This window comes from Acipenser ruthenus, chromosome 4, assembly GCF_902713425.1.
Source record: "Acipenser ruthenus chromosome 4, fAciRut3.2 maternal haplotype, whole genome shotgun sequence".
NCBI lineage: Eukaryota > Metazoa > Chordata > Actinopteri > Acipenseriformes > Acipenseridae > Acipenser > Acipenser ruthenus.
In genome coordinates, this window is record NC_081192.1 from 28,131,105 (window position 1) to 28,157,282 (window position 26,178).

General features: G+C 40.6%; 1 protein-coding gene across 5 annotated transcripts in view; it reads right to left on the bottom strand.

The window, feature by feature from the left end:
• LOC117400665 (YTH domain-containing family protein 3-like) overlaps window positions 1–26,178 on the bottom strand; it is a 28,183-nt gene that overhangs the window by 1,298 nt on the left and 707 nt on the right. For 2 of the 5 annotated variants that reach the window (XM_034000927.3, XM_034000926.3), the window contains exons 2-4: window positions 25,696–25,720; window positions 23,533–23,612; window positions 18,206–19,906 (exon numbers count right to left, since the gene is read on the bottom strand). In XM_034000927.3, the coding sequence (XP_033856818.3) occupies window positions 18,206–19,906; window positions 23,533–23,598 (1,767 nt within the window). In that variant the 5' untranslated portion in view covers window positions 23,599–23,612; window positions 25,696–25,720. Of the gene's footprint in view, window positions 1–18,205; window positions 19,907–23,532; window positions 23,613–25,492; window positions 25,573–25,695; window positions 25,724–26,178 lie in introns of those variants that run through there. The other 3 variants (XM_034000928.3, XM_034000925.3, XM_034000930.3) reach the window with 2 other exon arrangements.

Consider the following 26,178-nt stretch of genomic DNA (forward strand, 5'->3'; position numbering starts at 1 on the left):
CCACTAACTAAGTGACATGACTGCAGTACTGCAGCCATATTAGGCCCCCTTACTGTTTGATATGCAGCACTGTACACAGAAGCTTATAAATGGAAAAATGTTGCCCTGAAGTTTAAAGTGATAGACAATGGACAACAATGCTCACTGGAAGCAGCTTTTTCCACTACAATATGAAAACTACAGTCAATATCTGTTTTATACCTGTGATGTCAGAGGGCAATAGCATTTTCACAATTCACGGCAGTGTGAGAGGGCAATAGTTCTTTGACTAGTGTCTTAAGGCCGGTTTGTGGGCAAACTATTTTTGTTCATGTGCCAGTGAATAGGGTTGAAAGATTCAACCTAAGGGTTGAACAATATTAACTATCATTTGTGGAATTACTAGTGCTGGGACAAACACAGGACTTTCATGTTCTGATATTCACTCAATTTAAATGTTTGTTTGCATATTCGTTCGTGTTTCAAAAAGTAATTACATTGCTTTGAATGCAGGCAGAGACAGCACAGCAGCAGGGACAGGGGCCCTGTGTGTGTGCGCCTTTATTTCACAGCAATAAGACCTTACAATATGTTACACGTTAAAATAGAAAAATACCTTAGGAGTAAAGCATAAGTTGTGTAGGACTTACTTTACCCCAGTGAATCAACTACAAAACAAAGGATGCCAAATGACACAAGATAAACAATGTTTTGTTTATTCCCGAAAAAAATACATAAAGCTGAAAATGCATTTTATTTATTTATTTACTTATTTTTTCATTCCTTGCCATTGCTGTTTCTTCACAGAAAACAGTGGCCATCGACACGTTTACATAAAGTAATAACATGAGGTTTACTACTGCCTTTTTGTAGCTGAACAAGAAACGATAACTGAAATTTAACTTTAAACATATAAATGGCATTGTAAAAAAGGGAAAAAACTCACCATTTTTGTTCCCATTTAATACATTACACAGTCACAACAAAACATATATAATATATACAATCTATATAAAAATCACTACACAACATTTTCAGGAAGTTGGGTACTGTCTAAGTGAGGCATTTCAGAATTACGTGCTTGCCTTATTTTCTGTCCCATGAGATTCTGGCTCGCTCTAAAGCAGCACAACACGTTTTTGTCGCAGGATGGCTTTCCATAGAGATCACTATGTGTGTGTGCACATAATCTGGTTTGTTTACTTTTTGCTGTCTAAAACTTTTAAATAGAGGCTCAAGAGCTGCTATGTATATGTTTGTTTAATTAATTAATTAATTTCCCGATTTCACACAGAGCTCTTTTTCATTTGCCATTTTTTTTTAAACTGTCATGGAAATTCTGGTGAGATGGTAAATAAGTGCAAGGTATTTTTGTCATTAGTAGGAATATACAAACATCTGATTTTTGTATCCAAATACATGTCCAAAAATATAAATTCAAGTATCCGGATATTTGTCTGAGCACTATGAATTACTGTGCAAAAATGGCAGACTGGAAAGGGTAGATGAACTTAAAACAGGACATTTGCCACACTGTTGGTGGCTGGCGTCAAACAAAGGGCCAAATACATTATTTTAACAGGTTAGTTAGGCAATGTACTGTAAAATGGATTGGAAATGCCTAGACTGCAGGTATATTTTAAATATCTGGAAGAGTTGAGCCTTATCTATTAGAAGTTTCTGAAGTTACTGGACATACATGTTTGCATTTTGTTTTGAACCTTTAGAAATAGTAGATACAGAGAAGCCAAAAGGAAGTTAAAATCAGTCAGTTCAAATCACACAATTTTTTGATGAAGGGAATGTTTAGATGAGGCAAAGAGGTTAAATTGTGTACAGGTGATTAAAGAACAAACAGACAATTGTAATCCAGGTGAAAAGGTTTGTTTTTATTAGTTGTTTTTGTCCAGTGCCTGACGGCGAAACAAACAGGAAATAATAATGATGGTAAGTAATTACCATTTATAATTCCCCAAGCTGGTCCCTGAATAATAGGCCTGTTCTTGTATGCCCACATTAAACACAGAACACACATACACAAGTCCGGTTAGTACGTGAATTAGTGATTATGGTGCAATACCGTTATACAGTGGTACACGTAAAGTGCTGTTCCGGGTTTGGGCTGGCCTCTGGTGACAGCTCCGGAAAGTGTTAGCCATCTAGTGAATATACTCAATAGACAGTACAAACAAACACTCATGATTTATTTCACCAACAGTACGGGTCCTTCTAGGTAAATGACACAACCAAAACAAAGGAACAGATAACATTGCTTCGACCCCTATTTATACCGTCACTCATGACCCCTTGGTAAACGATTGCAGCTGCCACATCATTTCCCCTCCGGGTCAGTGAGTTAATGTACCAAAGCTCTGTCTCTTTTCTACGTGACCAACTTCCTTTTAACCCTCGGAACGAAGTGTCAGGCCAAGTAGTCCAGAGTACTCTGTTCCCGTTACTTAGCGCCCTCACAGGTCGAGAGGGAGATTTACCACCAAGGATTATTGTCTTTCTGTCACAGTAGACCGGTAAATGTTTGACAGCAGCTTTGTGTCTGGTTTGTCTTGGACCTCTTCCAGCATTATACACAGAGTTTGTTTCACTGTCTTATCTGGCATTTTATAAACATATTACTGTGCAATAAGTTAAACGAGACACAATACCTTTTCTCAGTTAGGCCTATTTGATACATTAATAAAGCTAACATTAGAAGCAACAAGCACGTGGGCCAGAGCTTAGAACATTCTTGGCTCAATATAAATATCAAGGATCCCTTTCCAGCAACATTCCAGCATCCAAGTACCCAGTCCTCAGGCTAGTTTTACAACTGTCCACTGAAGCAGACTGTACCGCACAGATATTCCACACCAGTTCGAAAAGGCTCCCATAGTCACTGCATGAGCTGTTTGAACCATTCCAAGTTTTACCATGAGCCTAATTAGACAAACCAATGGGAGGGAAGGGAGGGAAATTTCAGGTAGGACAGTAAAACATGGCACAACTCAAACTTCTGCAGCAAGAGTCTTCCTCTATCCCTTGGACTATGTACTCCACACTGTGGTGCTACAAACAAGTTAGTATCATACAACACACTTCTGATTTAATAGTCTCAAAATAGTCAAAGAATCCATCTACTGTACAATGGATCTTGATAACCAAGAGTAAATAACATAAAGTTAACTATGTTGAATCCAGAGAATAAAATACGCTCAAAAAATATCCTTCTCACATATCGTCACAACAGGATTTAGCAATTCTTCAGATACAGTATATACCACTCGCATGGCTATATTTCCAGTTATTTCTACGTTGTGTCTTGAAAAGTTAATAATCTGCCCCCCCTCCCAGTGATGAACAGGTGTAGGTTTCCTGAAAGCAGCTTATTTTAAGGCAACACCATGTGAATGATAATGCAGTAAAAAATATATAGCTTTATATATGCAAAAGTGCCTTTTCTTTTGTCATTCCCCCCTAAAATTTTGGAATCCTCCCGCGATTGGCTGCAGCATAGTGGGAAAATCCCACCAGCACACAAGAACGAAATTCAAGCCCTGATGTTTACTTAATGAAATCTGACTTCTAAAACAGTATCTCATTTACAGTAACTCGTTATAGCATCTACAATGTCACTGCAGCAACTTGGATAAGAATAAAAAAGGCCTTCTAAAAGTGAGTTACAGCATTATCGTTATATAGTCCTTAATTTTAAGATACCAGTAACTGGAAAGGATTAGTAGCTGATTTCCATTACACGAGAGTAGATGTTAAAACTTCATGCTGATTTGAACTCGGCTCTCGCCAAGATAAGCACCAACTAAGACGTAGCTTTACAGTAAACTAATGTGATCCATATGCGTCTCCATCCATTTACGTTTCCTTCCATATGATGATGTAGATATCCTTCTGTCTGGTGTTAATGGCTGAAGTGTAATGCTGGCTCCAGGGATCAGCTTATTTTGCCTCCCTGGCGCATCAGCACACACAACGGCTGCGATGCTGGCTCCGGGGATCAACCAAAGTGCGGCCTCCCCAGCGCATCAGCATGACAACCGTCTGGATTGAGCTAAGTAGGGTACATCTCTGGGGTTTTCAAGTGGGCACCTTCCATCCTCAGTGTTTCGTCGACTAGCCCACGACACCTCAAGAGGGCTCGACGGTGATTCTGGCGTCCCAGCATCACCCCCCTCCGTCCCCCACTCAACTCAGCCCAGCTTACTTACCTGTCCCCAGCCAGAATCTTTCCGTCTCAACCACAGCCAGTTGCTGCTCCTCTCTGCTGCTTCAGATAAGTTCTTCACTGTGCGACGCAACTCTTGGCCACTGAATCCGACGTCTCTGAGAAACCGGGTTGTAGAGTGTGCCACAAATCCTCGACAACCCACTTCCACTGGGTAAACCCGAACTCTCCATCCTCGCTGTTCCGCTTCAGTGGCTAGTTGAGCATACCGCAGTTTCTTCCTCTCATACGCCTCATCTACAGCGTCCTCCCATGGCACTGTTAACTCTACCAGGTGAACAAGGCGTGCTGATCCAGACCACAAGACAATATCTGGTCGAAGGTTAGTGGTGGCAATCTCAGGTGGAAAAATAAGCCGTTGACCAACATCTGCCAGCATATTCCAGTCTCTAGCAGCTTCCAGTTGTCCTGGGCGAGGATTGGTTTTAACACCTTTTCTTGGTGGTTGCTCTCCTGGGCGGAGGAATGTTGTCTTTTGTGTGTAATGTTTTGATGGAACAGGTGGCAACTTATTGGTCATGTTACGCTTGTCTTCCAATGCTAAGGCCAAACATCGCAGCACCTGGTCATGGCGCCAAGTAAACCGTCCTTGGCTAAGAGCCACCTTACATCCTGTCAAAATGTGCCTTAATGTTGCAGGTGATGAACACAAAGGACATGAGGGATCCTCTCCTACCCAGAGGTTTAGGTTCTGTGGTGATGGGAGAACATCATATGTTGACCTGATGAGGAAACTGATCCTGCTCTGTTCCATTGACCATAGGTCTTGCCAGCCAATCTTGCGTTGTTCCACACTCTCCCATCTCATCCATTCTCCCTGTTTGGCCTGGGAAATGGCCTTTATACACCTCATCCTCTCCTCCTGCTTTTGCACCTCGTTGACTACCAGCTTCCTTCTTTGAGCTGGGGCCGCCTTGTGCCATGTAGGAGGAGTTGAACTGAAACCAAGACCCCCTCTTCCATGCTGAACTTGCCCCATGATATCACCAATTCGAAGGGCAGCCTTTGCATCTTCCACAGCTTTCTTTGCCGCCCACTTTCTTCCAGTTTTCAACACAGGTGCTGCCTCCCTTACGCATTTATCGCGTGACTCTACTAATGTCATTTCCAGTCTGACCTTGGCGCACTTAAACTCCTCGGTTAGAGCAGAGACTGGTAGCTGCAGTATTCCTTTACCATAAAGTCCCACTCTGCTGAGGCAGCGTGGAACTCCCAACCATTTCCTGATGTATGAACTGATTAAAGCTTCCAGCTTCTCTACTGTTGTCAAAGAAACCTCGTACACAGTCAGTGGCCACAGCAACCTCGGCAGTAGACCAAACTGAAAGCACCAGAGTTTTAGTTTACCTGGTAGAGCACAGCTGTCTATGCTCTTCAACCCTTCCACTGCTTGTTGTCTAACTTCTCCCACACGAACTGTGTCCTTTAGATCCCCGTCGTACCATCTCCCAAGACTCTTCACTGGCTTCTCAGACACTGTTGGTATTGCCTCACCATTAATGAAGAATGTTTTATCTACTACTTTGCCTTTAATTATAGAGATGCTCCTTGATTTAGTGGGCTTGAATTGCATTCGTGCCCATTCAATGTTATTGGTTAATTTGCCCAATAATCGATTAGTGCAGGCTACTGTTGTAGTCATGGTTGTCATGTCATCCATGTATGCTCGAATTGGTGGTAGTCGCATTCCAGAAGCCAAGCGCTCTCCTCCTACTACCCATTTTGATGCCCTAATGATTACTTCCATTGCCATGGTAAAAGCCAGTGGAGAAATGGTGCATCCTGCCATTATTCCAACCTCTAGGCATTGCCATGTAGTGCTGAATTCTGAAGTTGAAAAACTGAATTGCAAATCTCCAAAATAGGCTTTCACTAAATTTGTTATTGTCATCGGTACACTGAAAAAATCAAATGCTGCCCAAAGTAGTTCATGTGGCACTGAACCATATGCATTAGCCAAATCCAGGAATGTCACATGGAGCTCCTTCCTCTCCTTTTTAGCTGATTGAATTTGTTGCCAGATCACATTGATGTGTTCTAAGCAACCTGGGAAACCTGGAATGCCCGCTTTTTGTATTGAAGTGTCAATGAAGCAGTTCTTTAATAGGTAAGCTGACAATCTCTGAGCAATAATGCTGAAGAAAATCTTGCCTTCTACGTTTAATAGGGAAATGGGACGAAACTGACTGATGCTTGTAGAATCTTTTTCTTTAGGTATAAAGACTCCACCTGCTCGGCGCCATGCTCTTGGTACAACCTGTTTTTCCCATGCCACTTTCATCAATTTCCACAGAATTCGTAGAACTCCTGAAGCACTCTTGTACACTCTGTACGGAACTCCATTAGGCCCTGGAGATGATGAAGCCCTTGCTTTTTTCACAGCTTGCTCTATTTCTTTCCACTTAGGTGCACAGTCCTCCATTTGGTATTCTGGTGGATTGATAGGTGGGATGTCTGACGGAATTGACATAGGCTCCTGCCTTTTTGAATCTGTATGTGTTTCCTCCAAATATCTCTCCAGCTCAACCTTAGATGCTTTTAGTGTGCCATTCTTCTCACTGGTGAATAACTTCTTTACAAATTTGAATGGGTCTTTATAAAAGTTAGCTCTCGCACGCTCCTTCTTTTTGTAGCGTTTCCGTAGGCGCTCAGCTCTGCGCAATGTTGCAAGCTTATCTTTTATGACCCTTTGTAAGAGATTGAGTCCCTCCTTCTGACTTTGTTCTGCTCTTCTCCATTGGTTCCTCAGCTGTCTCCTTTCTCTAACTAAGCGTTCAATCTCCTGCTGCCGTCTAGACTTTCCAGGAATAGTTTGTACTTTTTCCTTCCTTTTTTCAACTCCAAACCTCTCACTTCCATATGCGTAGATGATGTCCCCAAATTTATCCAGCTTCTTTTCAACTGTTCCACTTAATCTTTCCAATGCAACGCAGAGATCTGTGTTTACTGTGTCCCATGCAGTTTTCTCACAAGCTCTTGGCCATTTAACTCCAGGCTTGTGCCCGTTGAGGTTCTTTTCTCTCTTATGCTGGTTTGTCTGACCGGGTTCACAAGGATCATTAGGTTCATCACTAACTGTGTCCATGCAAGTCCTCCTCACATCTATGACAGGGGTGCTGATATCCTGCGAACTGTGGTTTGCTTCCTGTCGCTGGATTTCATTCGACTGACTTGACTGACTTCGTAAGAAGTACTGATCAATGCGAGGCCCTTGTCCCTTCTCCCTCAAGCATTTCATTCTCCCTTGATGAATCTTCAAACCCCTGACAGTTGTCGCCTTGCTCCAGCCGCAGACACAAACCTGGAGTTCCATGTCTTTGTTAACTGCAGATCTTGAACTAGTCTTTTGTGAAGTACTCTCCATACTCATATCCGTTTCCGTTCCTAAGTCGTTAACCGTGTTGTCCAACGTTGAGTCATCTTCCGCCCCCGCTCTCGCAGACTCTAGGGGTATTTTTCTCTTTAATTTCTTAGAAGCCTTGGGCGGGTGTCTCCAGCATCCTGTAAACACAGAGCTGGATACTGCCGACAAGGGTAGCTAACCCTTACCAGCCCCAATGGGGTCTCTTTCCTCCTGTCAGCTGTCTCTCCAGGCTGTCACAAGGTCTTTCCCTTGTTGCCAGCTGCACTATTCACAGCAGTCACTGGACGTATCCAGATCTTCATGATTTCCATTACACGAGAGTAGATGTTAAAACTTCATGCTGATTTGAACTCGGCTCTCGCCAAGATAAGCACCAACTAAGACGTAGCTTTACAGTAAACTAATGTGATCCATATGCGTCTCCATCCATTTACGTTTCCTTCCATATGATGATGTAGATATCCTTCTGTCTGGTGTTAATGGCTGAAGTGTAATGCTGGCTCCAGGGATCAGCTTATTTTGCCTCCCTGGCGCATCAGCACACACAACGGCTGCGATGCTGGCTCCGGGGATCAACCAAAGTGCGGCCTCCCCAGCGCATCAGCATGACAACCGTCTGGATTGAGCTAAGTAGGGTACATCTCTGGGGTTTTCAAGTGGGCACCTTCCATCCTCAGTGTTTCGTCGACTAGCCCACGACACCTCAAGAGGGCTCGACGGTGATTCTGGCGTCCCAGCATCACCCCCCTCCGTCCCCCACTCAACTCAGCCCAGCTTACTTACCTGTCCCCAGCCAGAATCTTTCCGTCTCAACCACAGCCAGTTGCTGCTCCTCTCTGCTGCTTCAGATAAGTTCTTCACTGTGCGACGCAACTCTTGGCCACTGAATCCGACGTCTCTGAGAAACCGGGTTGTAGAGTGTGCCACAAATCCTCGACAACCCACTTCCACTGGGTAAACCCGAACTCTCCATCCTCGCTGTTCCGCTTCAGTGGCTAGTTGAGCATACCGCAGTTTCTTCCTCTCATACGCCTCATCTACAGCGTCCTCCCATGGCACTGTTAACTCTACCAGGTGAACAAGGCGTGCTGATCCAGACCACAAGACAATATCTGGTCGAAGGTTAGTGGTGGCAATCTCAGGTGGAAAAATAAGCCGTTGACCAACATCTGCCAGCATATTCCAGTCTCTAGCAGCTTCCAGTTGTCCTGGGCGAGGATTGGTTTTAACACCTTTTCTTGGTGGTTGCTCTCCTGGGCGGAGGAATGTTGTCTTTTGTGTGTAATGTTTTGATGGAACAGGTGGCAACTTATTGGTCATGTTACGCTTGTCTTCCAATGCTAAGGCCAAACATCGCAGCACCTGGTCATGGCGCCAAGTAAACCGTCCTTGGCTAAGAGCCACCTTACATCCTGTCAAAATGTGCCTTAATGTTGCAGGTGATGAACACAAAGGACATGAGGGATCCTCTCCTACCCAGAGGTTTAGGTTCTGTGGTGATGGGAGAACATCATATGTTGACCTGATGAGGAAACTGATCCTGCTCTGTTCCATTGACCATAGGTCTTGCCAGCCAATCTTGCGTTGTTCCACACTCTCCCATCTCATCCATTCTCCCTGTTTGGCCTGGGAAATGGCCTTTATACACCTCATCCTCTCCTCCTGCTTTTGCACCTCGTTGACTACCAGCTTCCTTCTTTGAGCTGGGGCCGCCTTGTGCCATGTAGGAGGAGTTGAACTGAAACCAAGACCCCCTCTTCCATGCTGAACTTGCCCCATGATATCACCAATTCGAAGGGCAGCCTTTGCATCTTCCACAGCTTTCTTTGCCGCCCACTTTCTTCCAGTTTTCAACACAGGTGCTGCCTCCCTTACGCATTTATCGCGTGACTCTACTAATGTCATTTCCAGTCTGACCTTGGCGCACTTAAACTCCTCGGTTAGAGCAGAGACTGGTAGCTGCAGTATTCCTTTACCATAAAGTCCCACTCTGCTGAGGCAGCGTGGAACTCCCAACCATTTCCTGATGTATGAACTGATTAAAGCTTCCAGCTTCTCTACTGTTGTCAAAGAAACCTCGTACACAGTCAGTGGCCACAGCAACCTCGGCAGTAGACCAAACTGAAAGCACCAGAGTTTTAGTTTACCTGGTAGAGCACAGCTGTCTATGCTCTTCAACCCTTCCACTGCTTGTTGTCTAACTTCTCCCACACGAACTGTGTCCTTTAGATCCCCGTCGTACCATCTCCCAAGACTCTTCACTGGCTTCTCAGACACTGTTGGTATTGCCTCACCATTAATGAAGAATGTTTTATCTACTACTTTGCCTTTAATTATAGAGATGCTCCTTGATTTAGTGGGCTTGAATTGCATTCGTGCCCATTCAATGTTATTGGTTAATTTGCCCAATAATCGATTAGTGCAGGCTACTGTTGTAGTCATGGTTGTCATGTCATCCATGTATGCTCGAATTGGTGGTAGTCGCATTCCAGAAGCCAAGCGCTCTCCTCCTACTACCCATTTTGATGCCCTAATGATTACTTCCATTGCCATGGTAAAAGCCAGTGGAGAAATGGTGCATCCTGCCATTATTCCAACCTCTAGGCATTGCCATGTAGTGCTGAATTCTGAAGTTGAAAAACTGAATTGCAAATCTCCAAAATAGGCTTTCACTAAATTTGTTATTGTCATCGGTACACTGAAAAAATCAAATGCTGCCCAAAGTAGTTCATGTGGCACTGAACCATATGCATTAGCCAAATCCAGGAATGTCACATGGAGCTCCTTCCTCTCCTTTTTAGCTGATTGAATTTGTTGCCAGATCACATTGATGTGTTCTAAGCAACCTGGGAAACCTGGAATGCCCGCTTTTTGTATTGAAGTGTCAATGAAGCAGTTCTTTAATAGGTAAGCTGACAATCTCTGAGCAATAATGCTGAAGAAAATCTTGCCTTCTACGTTTAATAGGGAAATGGGACGAAACTGACTGATGCTTGTAGAATCTTTTTCTTTAGGTATAAAGACTCCACCTGCTCGGCGCCATGCTCTTGGTACAACCTGTTTTTCCCATGCCACTTTCATCAATTTCCACAGAATTCGTAGAACTCCTGAAGCACTCTTGTACACTCTGTACGGAACTCCATTAGGCCCTGGAGATGATGAAGCCCTTGCTTTTTTCACAGCTTGCTCTATTTCTTTCCACTTAGGTGCACAGTCCTCCATTTGGTATTCTGGTGGATTGATAGGTGGGATGTCTGACGGAATTGACATAGGCTCCTGCCTTTTTGAATCTGTATGTGTTTCCTCCAAATATCTCTCCAGCTCAACCTTAGATGCTTTTAGTGTGCCATTCTTCTCACTGGTGAATAACTTCTTTACAAATTTGAATGGGTCTTTATAAAAGTTAGCTCTCGCACGCTCCTTCTTTTTGTAGCGTTTCCGTAGGCGCTCAGCTCTGCGCAATGTTGCAAGCTTATCTTTTATGACCCTTTGTAAGAGATTGAGTCCCTCCTTCTGACTTTGTTCTGCTCTTCTCCATTGGTTCCTCAGCTGTCTCCTTTCTCTAACTAAGCGTTCAATCTCCTGCTGCCGTCTAGACTTTCCAGGAATAGTTTGTACTTTTTCCTTCCTTTTTTCAACTCCAAACCTCTCACTTCCATATGCGTAGATGATGTCCCCAAATTTATCCAGCTTCTTTTCAACTGTTCCACTTAATCTTTCCAATGCAACGCAGAGATCTGTGTTTACTGTGTCCCATGCAGTTTTCTCACAAGCTCTTGGCCATTTAACTCCAGGCTTGTGCCCGTTGAGGTTCTTTTCTCTCTTATGCTGGTTTGTCTGACCGGGTTCACAAGGATCATTAGGTTCATCACTAACTGTGTCCATGCAAGTCCTCCTCACATCTATGACAGGGGTGCTGATATCCTGCGAACTGTGGTTTGCTTCCTGTCGCTGGATTTCATTCGACTGACTTGACTGACTTCGTAAGAAGTACTGATCAATGCGAGGCCCTTGTCCCTTCTCCCTCAAGCATTTCATTCTCCCTTGATGAATCTTCAAACCCCTGACAGTTGTCGCCTTGCTCCAGCCGCAGACACAAACCTGGAGTTCCATGTCTTTGTTAACTGCAGATCTTGAACTAGTCTTTTGTGAAGTACTCTCCATACTCATATCCGTTTCCGTTCCTAAGTCGTTAACCGTGTTGTCCAACGTTGAGTCATCTTCCGCCCCCGCTCTCGCAGACTCTAGGGGTATTTTTCTCTTTAATTTCTTAGAAGCCTTGGGCGGGTGTCTCCAGCATCCTGTAAACACAGAGCTGGATACTGCCGACAAGGGTAGCTAACCCTTACCAGCCCCAATGGGGTCTCTTTCCTCCTGTCAGCTGTCTCTCCAGGCTGTCACAAGGTCTAGTAGGTGCAGTACACTAGGTGCAGTACACTTTAGATAAGCATTTGCTAACTCTGTTTTAAAACGTCACTCTGGTTCACTAACATAACACAGTGGAACGATCACAATATAATTTAGTAGGACAGTATTGCCACATGTGAAAACTTTAACAATAAAGCCAAAACAAAAATGCTTTAAATTTAAAACTAGTTAGTAGACTAGCAAGCACTGGCAAAACTAATTTTTATATGGTGCAGAACCAATTTATTTTAAAATATTTTTTAGGGACGTTGCGATACCTGCATGGTGGGCGTCTTAATAGTAGTATCTACAACTAATGGACAATAACAACCCAAAGCAAATTTGCTTTTGTTAGACTCTAACAAGTCTGGAATAAACTATTGTCGTGTTACAATACTTAATTAACCCCTTGTAAAAAAAAATAACACAAAACTGCTTAACATAAAAAAGAACAGTCGTACAGGTACCACAGTAGCAGGAGCAGTTTACACTGCCTCGGAGTTCCTGACTGCATCATAAATTCCAGATTTTCTAAATACATTGATGTAAATGTCCGGTCTGCTTTTAATTTTTTTAAGCAAATTGGCTTCATCACACTGCCACTCTCATATCCACTTTGACATCCGACACATGCTTTCCGTTGCTCAGAGCTACTTTAACCTGTGCTGCATACCAGTCTGTCAGAGGCAGGGACCACTCACTGTATGTCACACTCTGATTGGTGGAAGAATTACTGGCAATCCAATCAAAACCACCAATAAAGCCAAAATAAATTCCCCGCCAAAATGTCCTGTTATACGGTATATCAGAGGAGGATTCAGAATCAGAGGAAGAGCCAGAATAAATGTATTGTATAGGTTTAAAATTAAAGCAAATTGTAAAATTGTTGAGATTCTAAATGTTGGAATATTGTTTCAAAATCATATAATGCAACAAAAATAATACATTAAACAGTTGATGCATGGCAGAAAGTTTCTCACTGATAATTTACCTTCTCAGTCAAAACGGCAAGTTTCTCTGTATATAAAAATCTTACAGGGAACGCTGGTTGTACAAAATACACTGTACCTTGGGATGTTCCAAGACGTGAGGGGCACAACATAAATTAACAGCAATCTTGCTTTCTGTTGTAGTGTGCAATGTCAACAAATGAATTGGTGTTCTGATGCTGGACACAAATATAGAAGTCAATGTTTTCTTTTCATAGAGATTACAGCTGCTCTCACTATGCTAAAACTGTAGTGAAATGTACTGTATTGTTACTCAACATCCTCTTATTTTGTGGATAAATAAGAGTTCTCTATTTTATAAATCTATTTTGAACTTCATGTAAATGTAGATTTTTCATCTCCTAATAATGCAGCATAATCAAGGCAAGATTAAGGAGCCTGCACATTCTACACATCTCCGCTGCTGCCAATGCCCGCTCCCACTCACTAGATCCTGGGGACTCGCGTCTTCTGGCTTTCATTCAAACTGAGCTCTCAACCACTTAACTAAACCCTTAATTGAACTAATAATTTGCTTAATTACACCTTTTTTTCATTGTTTTCAGCTCTTAAACAGTTGCAGAGTTTAAGTTACTAAGTATCTCTGGCTCAGGAGCCATTGGCTCCTTAGGCAAAAAGTTTGTCCGGAGCCCTGAACATCGTCCAGGATTCTTTTGTTATGAACTTTACATTTTCTAATCAGTACCACGGTTTGCACTGGTCTTCATGTCATGTCTTTATTACCAGTCCAACATCTGAAAAGCAGGTAACTCTGGTAACAGTAGCAAAACAGAATACAGACATCTTGCATGTTAAGTTTCAGAGCTCTCCTATATCCTACAGGTGTCAGAATTACACTTAAAATATTTATAAACTTATTAACAAGGTCCTGGGTCACACTGGTAAATAACTTTCATGGTATTATGTCACCCGAAAAACACATTACCTACAATTCAGTCTTGCAAAGTACTACATTTAAAAAAAAAAAACTGCATTATAAAAATAGAGTTACCAGAAATGTACGATATTGTATTCATTATGACGATTTTTAATGCTATTTTGTATTCAATTACCCCAAAAGTAATTCCAAGTATTCCATCTGTTCTAGTAATAAGTACATCTTGTAGTGTATTACAGCAGCCGCCACTTCCACCCCAACGATGACCCAGTGATTGTGAGGCTTTTGCGAGATTTCGTTGTGAAAAAAAGAAACGCTACACGTTCAGTATCTATTTTGGTAATCATGTAGAAAATGGAGGTGCCCTATGTGCAAAATGTTACACTAAGGTTATCATATCAACAAAAGACAATTGTGGACTATTTTAGAAAATAGCAGGTAGGCTATGTGTTTTTCTTGCAGCCACGCATACACTGTAAGCTATTCTATGTACATTTAAAATTCATTTATTATTTATTTATTGTGTGCAGTACATAGTCTCCAGCTAAGAGCACACCCCTCGGGAAGCAAGCGAAGTCTTCTTATAGCCGAAGTGCTCCCCAAGACGGAGTTAGCCACCAGACAATACGAATCAATAAACAAATACATGAATATGTATTACTTGTCATGACGCACGTGCATCAACATATGAAATGAACTGAATAAGTAAAAGAAAAGCAATAGGCGAGTGTATGTTAATAAACTATAATAATAAAAGTAACAGACTAACTAAAGTTAATAAACTGTCAAATTAAATTAACATAGCACCCCTACACATGTTGAAAATGCAGTACCAATGTACAAGACATGCACACCATTTAACTGAATGGTGAAGCAACTCACCAGAACGGGAAACGCCAAATTGTTCAGTGCCGTGTGTCTGATTCAGGTTTTTTTCAAGAGCTCAAACAATTTCCAACTTTTTGTAGCAAGAGAAACAGCTGCACATTTCGCATTTGTTTACATGCCATGTAGAGATGGAAATCAGAATACAAAACGTGTCAGCGATACGACGGCGGTTCTGGAAAGATTTAATAAACCAAATCAGTGTGTGCCTCAAGACACTCACGATAACAAGTCGCATTTGAAAAGACTGAATTAACCATTTTTAAATGTATCTTTGATGATAATGTGTTATCAGGTTACAAAACACAGAGACACCAAACAGCTCACGAGACATTACCAGCAATGGCAGCACATGGAGCACATACAACACAGTGTATGAAAACTGATAGGATCTACAATATCTGAACTAACTTTCTTCAATAATAAACTAATGTAGCTGAAGCGGTTAGGGCAGACATATCCCGGATTACTGTACATTTTAAATAAATTGTTTTTGCAAAAGGAAGTTTAGGTAGTGAAACTGACAATTGCAACTTCAGAGTTAACGCAACTGACTACATAAAGTATATTAAGGAAACTACATTCATTATCTGATTTGGTTCATAATAACACATTTGAAAGCAATATAACTAAACAGTTCCGAGGCTTATACATTAGTGTTCCGGCTACTTTGTAAAAAAACAAAAACTGGTAGCTATACATAGTAGACATTTAATGCAATAAAACAGTCTGCTACAGTGCTGGATTGTTCTGTACTTCTACAGAATTTAACACTAGGTTAAATAAGGATGGCACTCCTCTGCCTTTTTCAGGCTCCATTTTACTTTCATATTTGAGAGATAAAATGTCAGAGAACATAACCTAGAGGTCAGGCATGCCTGCAACAATGGCAGTACACATGAACGTATCCAGGATTCTTTACACATCAATAAATTCCAGGTTTCTCACTCAAGCATGTACTGTATCATTTACAGTTACTTCCTTTGCAATTACTGTATTTTGCTGAATGACTGCATTGATATTAGTTTACCAAAATGACCCACAGATTGGCCAAAAGCACAACAGCTTTTTGAGTTAATGATTTAGCAACACAAACAATGATGAACAGCTTGCTGTTAAACTGGAAGCAGACAATATTATTCTTTTTATGTGGGTTTAGATTGCACAGTACAAGTGCCAATGACATCACTAGGGGGGTCATTTATTAAATGTTTAAACTATTTCAATAGTTTAAAACATTGGTTTAAAAAAAAAGTTCTTACTTATTTTTAAACAAACAGCTTGTTAATTACTGCGTATATGTCTACAATCAACAGTTATGTTTCCCTGAGTATTATCGCATTTCCTAGCACTACTAGCATGCGCTTGCATTGTTGTTTGTCTGGGCCACACCTCCTCTGCGCTACATCCAGCACCAGTAGTAAGAGAAGCAGACATCATATGTGTAGGATACTTTTTTTCATGCGCTTTGAAGTGTCCGTCCAGCAATTTGTACAACTAATAAAAAATAACTAGCTTACATACAAAACAATTTCCAATGTTCCGTTTTACTCAAATGTTGCTGGAAAGCAGTATAATTAAGTTTTAAATCAGTGTTTTGGTAAACAGGAAGTCTTCTTCAGTGGTTGCTATGGAACTCCTCCCGTTGCCATATAACGTGCGCAGGGGAAGGGAAGTGGAACAGAAGCAGCATGGCTACGCAGGGAGCTAGCAAGTGTTTGCAAACAAACATTGTTAATTAAACTATACTTATTTAACAGCGATACGTTTTTTAAGTTTACTGAACACTCACTCATCCTAGCAAGTACTAGTAAAGACTGCAGGTACATTTGAGTTCAGACAGGGGGTGCCAATACTTACGTCTGCAACTCTGGAAGTGCCGTGATTGTGAGTTATGATGGCATCTTGTTTTTATGAAAAGTACCTTTACAAAATAGTACCGTGTTAAATTGCACTCATACCCACACTTTTGTAAGGCAATCTCCATTTTGTTGTTAGGACTATTTATTATTATTATTATTATTATTATTATTATTATTATTATTATTATTATTATTATTATTATTTATTTCTTGGCATCCATATCAAGTAACACATTACAGGGGACCCTTCCCTCAGCTATGTTACGCTTTCTTAATGCACTGCAATTCTTTTTTGTTGGAGGTTGTGACAGATCTGTCGCATGGACAGTTGGCACTGCACCAGGTACCAATTTAAGTCTCTTGTTTAAATCTAAATGTTTTCGCATTACTGATGATTGTTCAAAACAATCATTGGTAAAGTGAGCTGAGCTCAGTGTAGAGAACTCAGTTGTGCCAATTTGTTCTTTTAAGTTTTATAATTTTTTCCCTACACATTTTTTTGTTTCGTTTCAGTTGGGAATTGAAAGAAAGAGACCCCGTTTGGTGGTGTTTCCACATCTGGCAGCAAGCATTTTTGCTGGATAGACACTTTAACATTGTTCCCGTACTGCTGCTGTAACTAAACTCTGCAGGGTACAGCTAAGTATTACCAGACAGGGCTTCGCTTATTTCAAACTCTCAAAAGATGACATGGCTGGTCACGTGAGCAAAAGCATGCTGGACATTGGGAGGTGAATTTCCAGTGACAATGATGCCATGTGACAAAGGTAGGAAGTAGACAACGTAAAAACTCTTAAGTAGCCGTTATTTGCAGACACCCTCTTGTTCTTAATATTTGAACTACACGTTTGACAAAGTTTAAACTATTAAGCAAAATTAAAAACGTTTAACACTTTACTAACGTTTAAACTCTAAATGATTACAACCCCTAAATCATTATTATTATCATCATTACTATTTTTTAGCAGACGCCCTTATCCAGGGCAACCTACAATTGTTACAAGATATCACATTATTAAATCACATTAAATCATCATGCTACTGTCTATATCCCCACAAGCCTTTAAATTCCACGCCAAAAGTGAATTTGAAATGATATTCTAGAAATATTTTAAAAGAGCCGATTTAACCAGCAGGCTCATGAATGGTCTCGTTTGCGCTTTAGCTCAGCAAAACATATCAAAGAGTAGCTAATTTTCCCCATTGCAGTACCTAGGAACTACAGTGCTGATCCAGTAAGCTGGTCACAGCTTTGTTCAGACTGAATTCTTACTTTAATATTATATATATATATATATATATATATATATATATATATATATATATATATATATATATATATATATATATATATATATATATATATATATATATATATATATATGGGACTGGTTATTTTAGTGTCAACAAAATGGATGATGCATTGGAATGTAAGACAACTGAGCAACTGTCCCATGTTACAACCAAGAAAAAATGTATTCCCTCAAATACATTTTGATTCTGATCAAGCAATCTAGCTGCATAGCAAAAGAGGTTTTGACATATCACATACAGTGGGTTGTTTATTTAAAATAAAACTCTTACCCTACGCATAGCTTCCTCCTCCTCCTGACGCTTCTCGTAATGTGCAAAGTCATCAAAGATTGAGGTGGTATGCTTGAAAGTAGCTATGATTTTTAGCACTTGCTTAGCCTTTTCTAGGGGTACTTCCTGAGTGTCCCGGGAGTTGGTGACTGGTTTGTTGTCATTGTTTTCCAAACGGATGTGCCGCAGCTGGTTGTTGGGAACATCCTTGACAAAGATCCACTTGACCTCAAACTTGCCCTTCCATTTGTCCTGAGACCACACGCCAGCATAGGCGTTATAGTCTACCGCCGACTTCATCTCTGCCACTCCACAAAAATGTCCGCTGCCGTTGACGCTGAAGAGCAGGTAGAGGGGGCCCTTGTTGCCGAGCGAGCGGTAGGCAGCGTCCAGACGCTTGTTACCATGCTCAGTGCTGCACCAGATGGAATACTTGATGGAGCGGTGGATATCGTCCTCAGAGTAGCTCTTGATGATGAACACACGCCCATTCTTGAGGTTCCAGTCAAAGTCTTTGGGATTGTAGCTGTTGAGGGTCTTCAGTTTCTCCAGCACTGGGTGAACTTCTCCAGAAGGGGGAGCGCTAATGGGCGCTCCCATCCCCAAACCAAAGTTATCTCCAGCACTATTCTGGTTAAAGCTGGCGCCCCGGTTGCGAGGAGCCACCCATCGATTCTGAGGTGGTGGCTGCTGCTGCTGCTGCTGGGGAGGTTGCTGTTGTAGGGGAGGTTGCTGTAGCTGTGGAGGCTGCCCCGGCTGGGGCTGATGGTGTTGGTGCTGATGATGAGGATTATGGTGCTGATGCATAGGTCCTTGGGGCAGCTGTTGAGGTGGCTGAGCTGACTGCAACTGCAGCTGCTGATGCTGTTGTTGAGGGGGCAATTGGTTATGCATCAAGGGCTGTGGCTGCGCCAGGAGCTGTTGATGCACAAGGGGCAGGGGTGGCAGCACCTGTTGTGCCATTGGGGGCTTGGCTATGGTCCCCTTATCATCCCAGGTGCCAATGTTCATGTTGTGCTTTATCGGAGGCGGGGGGACAGCAGCACCACTACCAATGCTCATGTTTGCCTTGGGTTTTAGTTTGGGCTGGGGTTTTGCAGGCTTTCTGGCGATGGCAGCCCAGGAGGTGGGATTGGGGGCAGAGGAGCTGACAGGGGGCATACTGTTGACTGCCATGCTGTTCATGCCTATTGCACCTCCCAGGGCTGAGCCTACCGTTTTTGTTACTGCCGCCATGTCTGCGCCCAACTTCAGCCCAGCCATACCCTGCTCAATGCTGCTAAGGCCTGGCACCTTGCTGAGCTGGGTGTCACTGCCAAATCCCGCCTGCCCATCTGCAATAGCCCTGCCTAGGGAACTGGGGGGATAGCCATAGCTGCTGCTGTATGCAGAGCTCTGTGTCGACTGTCCCTGAGAACCACTTGTCCCCCAGGTGGAAAAGTCTGCATTGCCAGGAAAGAAGTTGAATCCATGCTGGCTCAGAAAGGGAGGCGTGTTGCCCAAGGCCCCTGGCTGGCCAAAAACACCATCCGGGATAAAATGATGTTCGCCATTGCTCATCTGTCCATATGTGGTCAAATAAGGCATAGGGGGGTCTCCTGCTGTGGACCAGGCTGCTTCACTAAGGGAGTAAGGGAATCCAATCGAAGGAGCATAATAACTAGGCATGTAGGGATCCGACATTGGTGGGTAGCTGTTACTCTGTGTTAAGAAAAAAAAAAAAAAATGAATACAACTAATATACAAAGATGAGACATTTAAAAGAATGCCTATGTGGATTGATTTTTTAAAAATGCGTCCCAATTGTTAACCCAAAACATTTGAGATTTTTTAAAGTAACATATCTTCTCTAAACACATAATTAATGCCATCAGTAGGATGACAAAGTACATCACCATGAGCTATATCCAGCATATTTACAAACAGACAAAGGTTCCTCTAAATACTTTGATAATTATACTCCAACTAACTTGTGGTATTTGTCATAACCTTTTATCAAAAATGGAAAAGCAACATGTTTCAAAGTACAAAAGTAACATTAGTAAGCCTACATATACAGCCATGTACTGTATAACCCCAGATACAGATACTTCCAGCCACTTGTATAACAAGTGTAAACTTGTGTTCACTGTATCCCTATTGCCAGAGATAGTCAAGCTATAAAAGAATGTGCCTCTGATGCGTTTGCCCTTGCTATTTTGAAATATCATACAGGATGTCCAAATCAGTATGAAGCAACACATTCTCAGCTGTGTTTGAAAAGATCTGCTGTTCTATTCTTAATTTATTTGTTGTGCTATGAAACTTTGAATGCTGTTGCAAAACATTAACTAGATTAATTGACATTTTATCTCAACTGAAATTGCTTTATTCCAGGATACTAATCAGTATTTTAATTATTATTATTTTTATTTATTTATTTCTTAGCAGACGCCCTTATCCAGGGTGACTTACAATTGTTACAAGATATCACATTATACATTATAATATATATATATATATATATATATATATATATATATATATATATATATATATATATATATTTTCTTACATACAATTCCCCATTTATACAGTTGGGTTTTTACTGGAGCAATCTAGGTAAAGTACCTTGCTGAAGAGTACAGCAGCAGTGTCCCCCCAGCTGGGATTGAACCCATGACCCTCTGGTCAAGACTGCAGAGCCCTAACCACTACTCCACACTGATATGAATCAGATTGGAGTCTTAACCCTTTAAGGACCGTGATCGTGTAAAACAAGATCATACTGAAGTGTCATTCTGGGCCCGTGATCGGGTAAACACATTAAACGCACTTTGCTTCTTTGACTTACTGGGCCACCATACTTTGCAGTACAGCATGTTAACACACATAATTTGATAGGGAAGGGATTTAATTTCACTGCCTGCTTGCTTTTTTTTTCGTGTGACGTCACAGAAAGGCATTTCATTTTTAAAGGGTGGAGACATTTTCAGCAGCACACAGAAAACAAACATGACAAGAACTTGTTTAAAGCCAAGAAGAAAAATGGGAAAACACTGTAAATTCGACACATTTGACATTTATATTAGAACATGTATTCTGTTATGTGTTAATATATATGTTTTTACAACATTTATAAATATCAAGAAACGAGTGGACATAAGCAGATAATTTCATGAACTAAATCAGGTACTTTTTTTCCCCTTATTACTGACAATAATGGAATGAAGAACTATTTTTATTTATAAATATTTATTTTGAAAAAATAAAAATCGAGAGTAGTGTCCATTACTGCTTATAACCCTGAGAATAAACGTGTATTCTGTTTGTAGTCACTCAAGTGAAACAATGTTTTGTAATTTGCCCAAACATATTTTTCAACAAAACTTTCAGGAAATATTGTAAGGTCCCACGGGTCAGAGAATAAAATGTTTTTATACATGTATCTCCAAGCAGAATACATAGTAATACAAAAATATTTAACATTTAAAAAAAAGTGTGTTGAAAAATAAAAAAGTTAAGTTTGTATGGTTTCTGAAGTATTTTATAATGTTCACCAGAGTTCTGAAAAAAAGAACACCAATGCTAAGATGCTACTGTAAAAAATAAGTGAATTTTTATAGGAAAAGTTAACTACAGGCAAAAATAAAAAATAAAAAAATTCCTGGGAGAGCATACCACTGAAAAATGTTTGGTCCTCAAAAGGGTTAATACAAAATGCAACTATGTAATTTCTTCTTCCAGTAAACTGGATATGTAATTAGAGATTTTGAGAGGTAGACGCATTAAGCTTTTGCTCCAGTGGAAAGCACCATCACAATTTCTGGAAAAAACATTTTAATGTTTAAAAGGATACTGTATTAAGCGGCAACTTAGGTGCACATTTGTTTTGTTATTTGCTTGTTTCTTTCCTAACAGAAAAAGTGTAGTGGATCAAAGCTTACTAAATCTATCCCACGTGAATATTTCTTTAGCTTTTAAGTTAATTTTACTAAATAGTTCATATTTTTGTAAGTTAAGTTTCCATATATTTTTTTTCCACGATCGCGGAATCACTGAATTAGGCATTGGGAATGGAATTCTGCTTTGCAACTGCACCTTTAAAAAAAAAAAAAAAAAAAAAAAACTTTTAACGCTGTTATTCTCCTATAAAAAATAATGGATTGCTTTGAAAACTACACTACCCAGAAGCCCAGCGATGACGCTTGTAGAAAAAACACTGTGTTTATTTGGATCATTGGATAACGAGAAAACAGGTGGTTTTGTGGGTGTTACGATGATGGACTGTCTGTCTGTTGCGGCACTGCCTGTGTGCTGTGCGAGTCGAGTTGTGTAAAAAAGCAACTAGCTGTTTTGTAAGAGTTCTATTCTGTGGAATAATTTTGGAGTATATACAGAAAAGTAAAAAGTACCTGAAAAAAAAACGATCGTCAACCCTCCCCCTCCCCCGATTAAAAAAACTGAATTCATGTATTTAGTAGTTATAGCAAATCCGTTACTCCGTCACCCACTCAACACAAAGAAACTACACGGTGGTTCAGGTGAAACCTTTAGTTTTATAACTTATTATTTCTAATTTACCATTAACTCCTTAATAATACTACGTACTCAAGTGATTTTTAGTTATTTTCAGTAGTTAAGGAACACAATATGAAAAGGCATTTTGAAACCAAGCAAGGAGCTTTTAGAAATATGTATCCACACGGCACAGTGGTTAGAAGCTCAAAAGTAGAAGCGCTGATCTCTTCGTAAGTTATACTCTTAATATTTGTAACGATACTCCGTTGAATTCTCACACTGTACTATTATTAAAGTACTATTCATATGGTAAAATGTGTAAGTCTTGTTCAACATATGAACATTAAGTTACATAATATTTATTATTGCTTAAAAATGTGCAGCGTAAAATACTCTGGCCCGCCTACTCATAACTTTTTTCTCCCAATCTGGCCCCCTTAAAATTAAAAAAAAAAAAACGACAATAGTTGAAGAGCCCTGCTCTAACCAAGACAACTCTCTCTGTCCAGGGTATAGGAGAAACACATGCAAGCCGTTTTACAGCAAGTACAGCATAAACCAGTCTGCGTTGTTGCAGATGAACCTGCAGATGGGAGAGAAGTGTCCTGAACATTGTATTTCATTTGTAATTTTATGAAAATTGTATATTTTTATAATAATGCCCCTCACTTAACTTGTCTGTATATTGTAATGCCAGCAATCAGCTTTTTTTTTTTTTTTTTTTTCCCAAAACACCTTTATTTGTTGACTGACCTACAGTATATTGTTACTAGTGGACTGCTTTAAGAAAGATTTTTCCTGAAAACTACAGTATCTCGGGGACTTACCTGATTTGTCTGGCTGCCTAGATAAGGCTCAAAGTCATCATCGTTTACTGTATCCTTTTGATGCATTGAGCCGTTTTGCACTGAAAAAGAATGAAATAAATCTGATCCAGCAGATACAACCTTCAATAAATGTACCCAGGAAATTCTAAAATTAAGACAATGTATATACAGATATTAAATCCTGCAAAGAGTAATAATATTTATTTTTATATAGCGTCTTTCATAGTGGACCACCATCACAAAGCGCTTTACAGAGGTAGGCTGTGAACTGTGCATTATATGCAGTCACTTACAATAGGACATTGATTTAACATCTCATCCACAGGACGGAGCACAAGGAGGTTAAGTGACTCGCTCAGGGTCACACAGTGAGTCAGTCAGCGGCAGAGGTGGGATTTGAACCGGTGACCTTCTGGTTACAAGCCCTGGACCAGACTGCCTCCCAAGAACTTTCAACAATGAGCTACTGTTTCCGTCTTCTTGTATTTTTTGCAGCAATATTATCTTTATTTATTTTATTAGATGATTTGTTTGCTATAATTTACAGTTTAAATCTTTCAAACCTCTGGATATTATACATGTATCACGGATATGGCCAGGTGTTGAAACTGTAAATAGTAGCTGGAAATCGAAGGCATGGGAAATTAACAGAAAGAATAATAGAAACTGCTGTGTGCCAAAACTGTCACAAGTATGTGGTCTGTATCATCGAGGCCAAAAAGATTAGTCTGGACAAAAAAAGTCAAAGTCAAAATGGCTGCCATTATAAGTCAGAGGTCAGTAAGACATTCAGTATACAGTTTATTTAATCCTGCAGATACCTCAAACTACCTACAGCAAATAACTACCTTAAATGGTGACACGCTACTGTGGCATCAGCTTTACAAACTGCCGACATGAAGGATTATTTTTTCTTGTACGAGACTTTTGATGAAATCTGACAGAGAATCATAGAACACAGTTGCGTATAAATATTGCAGTCTTCAGCCCCAATGTTCATTCTTGACCTTTTTAAAAAGGCCCAACAACAAAACCTCACCAATGGAACTAGGTTAAACTATGTTCTTGTAACATGGTACCCCAAAATTGATAAAGACAGGCACACGGAAGCCCCTAGCAGATAAACAAGTGGACTAGAATGTTACATGTTCAAGGGTGAAGTCTGAAATTCCTCTTGCAAAGAAACAGAACATTGCAAATCTGATTGAATATAAAATGTCCAGGATGGAGGGATAATTCTGGCATCAGAGGAGACATCCAGATATTACTGACCAAAGTCAAATTGTGAGTATGTACAACGAAATAGATTATATGCAAAAAAAAACAAAAAAACAACACATTTACAAAAAGAGCTTGAGGACAACGAATGCCTTATAAATAGGTGGCATCAACTGTTTAACATGACACAATGAGGGCAAATTTCATTTACATTAATTGGAAATGACCTAGAAATATTGTAGATTCCAACCAATTTTGGCCGTGTATAAAGTTAGGATCACATGGAAACTTGACCACTTCTCAACTGTGTTGATCTTTCCAAAACTGCATATTGGAAAACAATTGCTGTAGCACCCTTATTGGTGTAGCACCCTGCTGCATTTTGTCAGGCTTATTATGCCCGCTAGGGATGTATATCTGCAGCTTATCATAATCAGTTGTGATGAAACCTGGTTGGACATTCTCTAGCATAAGTTACTGAGTGTATAGAATTTAGGGGGTAACCTATACATAAGCATCTGTCTTTATGACAAACATGATGTAGATACAGGTAACGGTGATCTACTTATTGATGCCACCGATAGCTCTAATATTAGATTTACAGTGTGGTGGAGGATGAATGACACAGACATGCATGTTTTAATGGAGTCTCATTTACTCAAAGGGCAACTTGGTGGCAGAGTAACTTAACAGTAAATTTATAATAAACCATAAAGAGCACCAGAGAAGGACGTATACAAACCTGCACAACACTCATCTCATTTATGTCTAAACCACCAGTCACAGTCCAACAGTAAACACATTTTAGACTTAATATCATCTCTGTAAAAAAATATACAAAATAAACAACATTAAAGATTTGTGCATCTGCATCATGTTACTCGGTATTGATCTCTTGCACACTAATTACAATGGAGTACAGAACAGCATCTATGTTTAACATACCTTTATTCCCTTGTCCTTTGGGTCTCTGCTTTCAAATCACGCATGGATACAAAGGGGGGGAGGGGAGAGAAAGAAACTATTGTCAGTACACTCACATTTAAAAATGTGTAGCCGAGGTTGAGTTTGGTTTAACACTCAACCAGCACAGCCAGCCAACCAACCAACCAGCCCCCCCCCCCCCCCCAAAAAAAAACAAACAACCAGGCTTTCTAATTGCTAGTACCATAATGAAAAGATTAAACAACCAGCTTGTTGCATATCCTTCTTCATATGGCATTACTAACCGAATGTCATAAACTTCCTATCCCATACACAAATCTACCTCCCAGTAGCGCAGACATCACTGGTGTGGTGTTGAGTGTGCAGAGACTAAAAGTGAGAGTAGACTGCTAGGCCTAGTCAGTGTATGTTGTATCATGCATGCATATCCCTGGCTATCCCTGACTGTGTAAAGTTTAAAATACAGCTAGCAGGCCATTCCGG